Source organism: Myotis davidii, unplaced genomic scaffold, assembly GCF_000327345.1.
Source record: "Myotis davidii unplaced genomic scaffold, ASM32734v1 scaffold207, whole genome shotgun sequence".
Taxonomy (NCBI): Eukaryota; Metazoa; Chordata; class Mammalia; order Chiroptera; family Vespertilionidae; genus Myotis; species Myotis davidii.
Window position 1 is genome coordinate 269,575 of NW_006298349.1, and position 6,229 is coordinate 275,803.

The following is a 6,229-nucleotide window of genomic DNA, read 5'->3' on the forward strand; positions in this document are numbered from 1 at the left end:
GGCTGGGCGGCAGTGGTCCTGGGCCCAGGCCCCAGGTTCAGCACTATTGCGGTCCAGACCCTGACCCTGCTGTGCATCAGGAGCTCGTGGCTGTGTCCCCCATGTCTAGTGTGCCCTAGGTGCTCATCACTCTCAGAATGAATGGGTGACGAATGTTCAAGTAAACTGGCTGGTGCCCCACCCCCTTCTCCCCAGAGCACCTCCAGCTCCAGCTGCAGGGAGAGCAGTCTGACTGCTGAGTGAGCAGTGGTCCTGGGCCCAGGCCCCAGGTTCAGCACTATTGCGGTCCAGACCCTGACCCTGCTGTGCATCAGGAGCTCGTGGCTGTGTCCCCCATGTCTAGTGTGCCCTAGGTGCTCATCACTCTCAGAATGAATGGGTGACGAATGTTCAAGTAAACTGGCTGGTGCCCCACCCCCTTCTCCCCAGAGCACCTCCAGCTCCAGCTGCAGGGAGAGCAGTCTGACTGCTGAGGGGACTTGGCCTGGACCAGAGAAGCCTTCAGGGCCCCTGAGCTGCTCCTGGGCTGGCTCCCCCTCCGCCCCGCACCCCCAGGCCTCTGTGCCTCTCCCCCCTCCATGGGACCCAGAAAGAACTGAGAGCCCTGGCCAGTGTGCTCGGTGGTTAGACTATCAGCCCGCCCACCCAAGGGTCGTGGATTCGATTCCCTGCCAAGGGTGTGTACCTGGGTTGCAGGCTCTATCCCTGGCCCTGGTTGGGGCGCTTACGGGAGGCAACCATTCGATGTGTCTCTCTCACTTGGAGGTTTCTCTCTCTCTCCTCCTCCCTCCCTCCCTCCCTTCCACTCTCTCTAAAATCAATAGAAAAAGTATCCTTGGGTGAGGATTAACAAAAATAAATAAAATAAACTGAGCTTTACTGACCTGGGGAGCGGGGAGTGGAGCCCTCTCTCCCCCTAGAGCAGTGGTTCTCAACCTTCCTGCCCTTTAAATACAGTTCCTCATGTTGTGACCCAACCATAAAATTATTTTCGTTGCTATTTCATAACTGTAATGTTGCTACGGTTATGAATCGTAATGAAAATATCTGATATGGAAAGCTGGGTCTGGAGAACAGGGCAGTGGAGAGGGTGTGGCCTGTGTGGCAGGAGGCTACTGGGAAGGCAGGCGGGTGCTTAGTGGTCTCTGTGTCCCTTGTTTCCTGTTCTAACCCAATGTTTATCCTTCTCTAGGGCTGGGTTTGAAACTCCTGGGAACTTTTAAACCAGTGGTTCTCAACCTTCCTAATGCCACGACCCTTTAATACAGTTCCTCATGTTGTGGTGACCCCCAATTTCATTGTTACAAATTGAACATAAATAAAGCATGGTGATTAATCACAAAAACAATATGTAATTATAAATGTGTTTTCCGATGGTCTTAGGCAACTCCTGTGAAAGGGTCGTTCGACCCCCAAAGGGGTCGCGACCCACAGGTTGAGAACCGCTGCTCTAGAGCCCTGCCTGCCAGGGCCTGAGGCACAGACCACGGGCACTTACTGTGACGGGCACCTTTGTGGGCTTCCAGTCTCTTTTTTTCTGCAAATGGGAGGATAGCTGGTTCCTGTCACGAGAGGCTGTAACCCAGGTCAGGGGTGGGCTGCGTGGAGGACACAGAGGCCGCTCAGGGGCGGAGGCCAAAGGGCCAAGCAAGTGCTGCTGCTTTTCATCAGAACAGCGGCCGCCCACACTGTCCTCGGCTTTGTTTCACAAACGTTTTCCTGGTTACTAACCCTCACCCGAGGGTATGTTTCCCACTGATTTTTGGAGAGAGTGGTGGGTGTGGTCAGGCAGGCGCCAGGTAAGCCCGAGGGCCCTGAAGCTGGAGGGCAGGCTGTGGACAGGAGCCCGGGGCGAGTGCAGGATGACCAGACAGGCAGCAGGCGGGGTCTCCAGGCTCAGCCCCTGCCCACGTGGCCCTGGCTGTGGGCTGCGCTGGGCGGAGACCACCTCCCGGGCATCTCGGGAAGAGCTCAGCATCCAGTCCTGGCTTCCTCCCTCCCATGGCCTGTGCTCCAGGCAGTTTCCCCACAGTTCCCAGCTCCCTCTCTGACATGCGGGTGGTGACAGCCGAGGGTGGGCACTGACCGCTCTCTCTCTGCCCGGTGCAGGCTGCCCTGGACTTCGTGGTGGAGGAGGACCTGAAGGCCCACCTCACGTGCTGGTACATCCAGAAGTACGTCAAGGAGAACCCGCTGCCGCAGTACCTGGAGCGCCTGCAGCCGTGACCCTGGCTGGGGGCAGGCGCCCCTGCCAGACCTCTCCTCGCCCTGGCCCTGCCTCCGTGTGCTCTCAGGCAACCTGGATCCCATGGCGGTGGGCCACTCAGCGGTTTTGTAAGGACGCTCATCGCCCCCGGAGGCGGCTGGCCGAGGATGGGCAGGTCTGGTGACTGGCAAGGAGAGGCCCGGGGCTGCATCCCGGCAGCTCCTGCCTGCAGACCTGGCGGCTTCTTGGAGACCGTACGGCCTGTTGTGGGCCGGCCTGTGCGGCCAGTAGGCAGGACTGGCATGCGGACGGGCATCCTATGGCCCTCTGCGCCCCTTGTGTTCCTTGCTCTGTGATTGGCACCCCCTCACCACCCCTGCCACTCGGTCCTATTTGCAGAGGGGGTGTTCCCAGTGTTGAGAGGAGCAATAAGAAACTATGTGCCAACTTCCGAGGGCACAGCGCCAGCTGCGGCTGCCGTCACCACTGCCCGCCTTCCTCCAGCTGCCTGCCTGGCAGGGGTGATGTGTGCGGCCGGGAACAGTGGCCTGGGCATTAGCTCGGGCTCACGTGTGCACACAGCACGTGCAGCACGGAAGCTGAGTGCCAGGCGGTGCGCCGGGCAGAGAGGCTCGGGGGAGCACCAGCTATTCTCTCCCTGGTGCCTGTGCCCTAGCTCCTTGCCTCCTTGTCTGTCAGCTCTGCGGGAACCGAGGTCCCGCCCCCTGTGGCTGCCCTGCCCTCTCCATCTGCCTGTCACCAGGGCAGCTCCAGGGGCTCCAAAACTTCCCAGGGACCCTCCCCCCTGGCCCGGGCCCTGGGTGAGCTTCCTCAGAAGGGACCCTGTGGAGCAGAGGTGGGAGGGAGGTGAACTGTCCTCAAAGCTGTCCTCACCACCAGGAAAGACACTTTTCTGCAGAGGCTTCCCTTTGGGGCCGCAGCCTCGGGGCACCTTGTGTGGGAGCAGTGGTTGGGCATGGCCGTGACCTGCACGTGCACGCTCTGGCCCCAGGGAGCCTGGGAATGACAGAGGGCACCTCCTTCCGGCTGTGCTCCCCCACTCTGCAGTGTGCTATATGAGGGCCAGGGGAGTGCCTGTCCCCCTGTGCTGGGAGTCATGGGCCAGCAGGGGGTGGGCACAGCTGCTGGGCCCCTCCCAAGGCTGGGGCAGCCCATCCTGACACAGTTGAAGAAGTGGGGGTAGGCCTGAGAGTGGACAGACCGGCCGGGTCTTTTCTCTGCCTCCTTCCCTCCCACTCACACAAGTTTACATACAGATTCGTCATGGAAACTGTCCAGCAGCTCCGTGAGCTGGTGCTCTCGCTCTGCGGCCTGTGGGTGAGGTGGCCCAGTGCTAGGAGGATGTCCGATGCGGGGCTAGGACATGCAGGCTGTGGGCGGGGCCGGGGGCACTGTGTCCCAGCCTGAGCCTGTGTTCTAACAGCAGGTGACGTGCCATGCTGGGCCCGCAGGCAAACAGAACTCGTTAATTGAACCAGGAGCTGCTAAGGGTGGGGGGGGGAGGGGTGAGAGTGGGTAGCCTTGGCCCAGGGACAGCTTGTCCCAGTTCCCGCAGGTGTGGCCGCCTTGCCTCCGCTGCCTTAAAGTGCCGCTGACCGCTGCGGGCCGTGCTGCGTGGCCGCCGGGCCCGGGCAGCAGCGCAAGCCTGATGCTCTCCAGGCTGGGGACACGGCAGCCCTGGCCTAGAGCCCTCGGCCGGTGTGGCCATGACTGGCCACCTCTGGTGCTGCCCCATGTGTCTGGCATCCAGCCCGCCCTCCTCCGCCTCCCAACCAGGAGGCCAGGAGCCCTCGCTGTGTCCGGGGCATCACCAGCCCCTCCAGCAGGTCGCTCACAGGCCCGGGTTCCGTCACATCTCGCTTTGATGTCAAAACAGGTCGTAACTCACGTGCCTTCCCCCCTCAGGACCCGCTCTGGGTGATGTCTGGCCAAGGCCCTGGGCCCCTTTGTTGTTTTTTAAGCTCCTGACCAGAGCGCCGGACATGCGTGTCAGCGGGAGCCGGGGCCAGCCTCGGGCCGCCTGTGGGGTGGCCCTGGGTTTACAGTGAATAAGCTGAGGCACAGTGAGGTGTGGGAGCCGCAGGTGTGAGGGGTGGGCGGGGCTCCCCGGGGCTCCCCACCCTCCACCCCTGCTGCCCTGACCTCGCTCGCAGCCCCGCCGTTCCAGGCGGGAAAGGACAGGATGGCGCCTGCGCACAGGGTGGCCGAGGGCTCACAGCCAGACGGCAGGGCCACCAAGGCCTGGGGGGCACCTTGCTCCCGTGCCTTCTCCCCTTTCACCGCCAGCCAGGGCCCGCCCTGTCCCTTCCTCCACCTGCAGGAAGGGCCATCTGAGGCCTGGCCATGCCTTCCCCGCGGAGCGGCTGCAAGGGGCTCACCTGGAAGACGCGATGATGTCATAGGGCCTCACATCAGCTGCTGCTCTTAGACGTGTCTCTCTCCCCCTACAAAGCCTTCTCTTGGGGTTTCTAGTCCAGGGGAGCGAGATGGGGTGTCCATCCTGGCCTGTGGGGGCAACATCACAAATGGCCTCAAAACAGGATCGAGGGGGCCCTGGCCGGTGTGGCTTAGTTGAGCACCGTCCCATGCACTACAAGGTCACCAGTTCAGTTCCCAGTCAGGGCACGTACCCGGTTGCAGGTTGATCTCCAGTTGGGGTGTGCAGGGTGGGGAGACTCCTTTCTGAGTGGGATGTTTTCCTCCTAGTTCCCAGCCTGAGGGTCACCATGCTGACCCCAAACACAGGAGGAAGAAGAGGGCAGTGCAGTGGCTAGGCCATCAGGCCTGTCGGATAGATGAGGGGGCAGGCCCTGTAGCTGCAGGAGGCTGGGAGGCAGGGGCAGGGTCTGTGCCCACCCCCCTCCCCATAACAATGTGCCCTCTGTCCGCTCGCAAGGATGGCCTGGGAGGGCCGTGCACTGTCCCTGCACCTCCCCTGGTCGCTGGGAAGGCTGGGAAGGGCTCTGTCTGGAGCCACAAGGTCCGTGGCTGACGGGGATGCCCGGTGGATGCTGAGAAGGTGGATGCGTGCCAGGCCACTGTGATGGGGAGACTGACGGAGCGCCCACCCATCCCCTCGCTTGGTCCTCAGCGCAGAAGCCTCTGATCGGCTGATGTCTACCCAGATGTCCCCTCTGCTGTTCTCAGGGACCCACTTCCTCCAGATCAGCACCCTAAGTTTTCTATGAGGGCACGGAACTGTAGCCCGCAGGCCAATACTGGGTGGTTTTCCGTGGTGTCGTTCTCATGGCTACAGGATATTAAACAGATTCTTTTCTGGCTCTCAGAGACGCTCTCTGGTTCTGTCCTTCCGCTGGGAGCTGAGTCTAGTTTTTTCCGCCGACTCCAGGGTGTTCCCAGCAGCCCCCCCGCCCCCAACCCCCTCGGCTTTGTGGCTTTCTTGTCCCCACCACAGTGACGAGGGACAGCTGGGCAGCCTCCCAGCTCCACCTTCGAGAAGTGCCTCGCTCAGGCTCATCAGATAGGTGAGAGGCTGACCTGTCGCCACCTGCTCTGACCTTCCAGAGCTCCATCTCCCCGGCAGGCGAGGTGTTACTGGCCCAGTCGGGCTGGGTCCCTGACCACAGGTTTCCGCGTGTAAGATCGTGTGTCAGGCCGTTCTTGCTCTAAGGGCAGCCTGCACAGAGTCGGGAAGGAAACTGCTGCAGGTGCTTCAGACGGGCCTAGTGTGGGGACTGGAGGCGGAAACCGCTGGGAGGATGGGAAGAGCACAAGTAAGAAGGCGAGATGACCCCAATACTAGCAAATGCACGCAGCTGCGGTGACACAGACCTGGGGGAGCAGAAGTGTTACCCAAAGCCATGTCCCAGGGCTGCTGCTGGGCCCTTGCCTGAGCGGTGGGCAGGCCAGAGGGTGGAGAGCCTCGTGATGAGAGAGGCCGCTCCGCTCGTCTGTTCCCACTGTGGACAGAGTGCACCCAGCAGCCTCGCGTAGCAGGTGAGTCCGAGTCTGCGTTCCAGCCGGTGGCGTGTGCGTGGGAGT

General features: G+C 61.8%; 1 protein-coding gene across 1 annotated transcript in view; it reads left to right on the forward strand.

Annotated features, from left to right (window-relative positions):
• Positions 1–5,513, forward strand: part of NATD1 (N-acetyltransferase domain containing 1) — a 24,334-nt gene extending 18,821 nt beyond the window's left edge. The window contains exon 3 of the mRNA XM_006773947.2: positions 2,110–5,513. Coding sequence (XP_006774010.2) covers positions 2,110–2,226 — 117 coding nt within the window. The 3' untranslated portion in view covers positions 2,227–5,513. The remainder of the gene's footprint in view (positions 1–2,109) is intronic.
• The last annotated feature ends 716 nt before the right edge of the window (positions 5,514–6,229 follow it).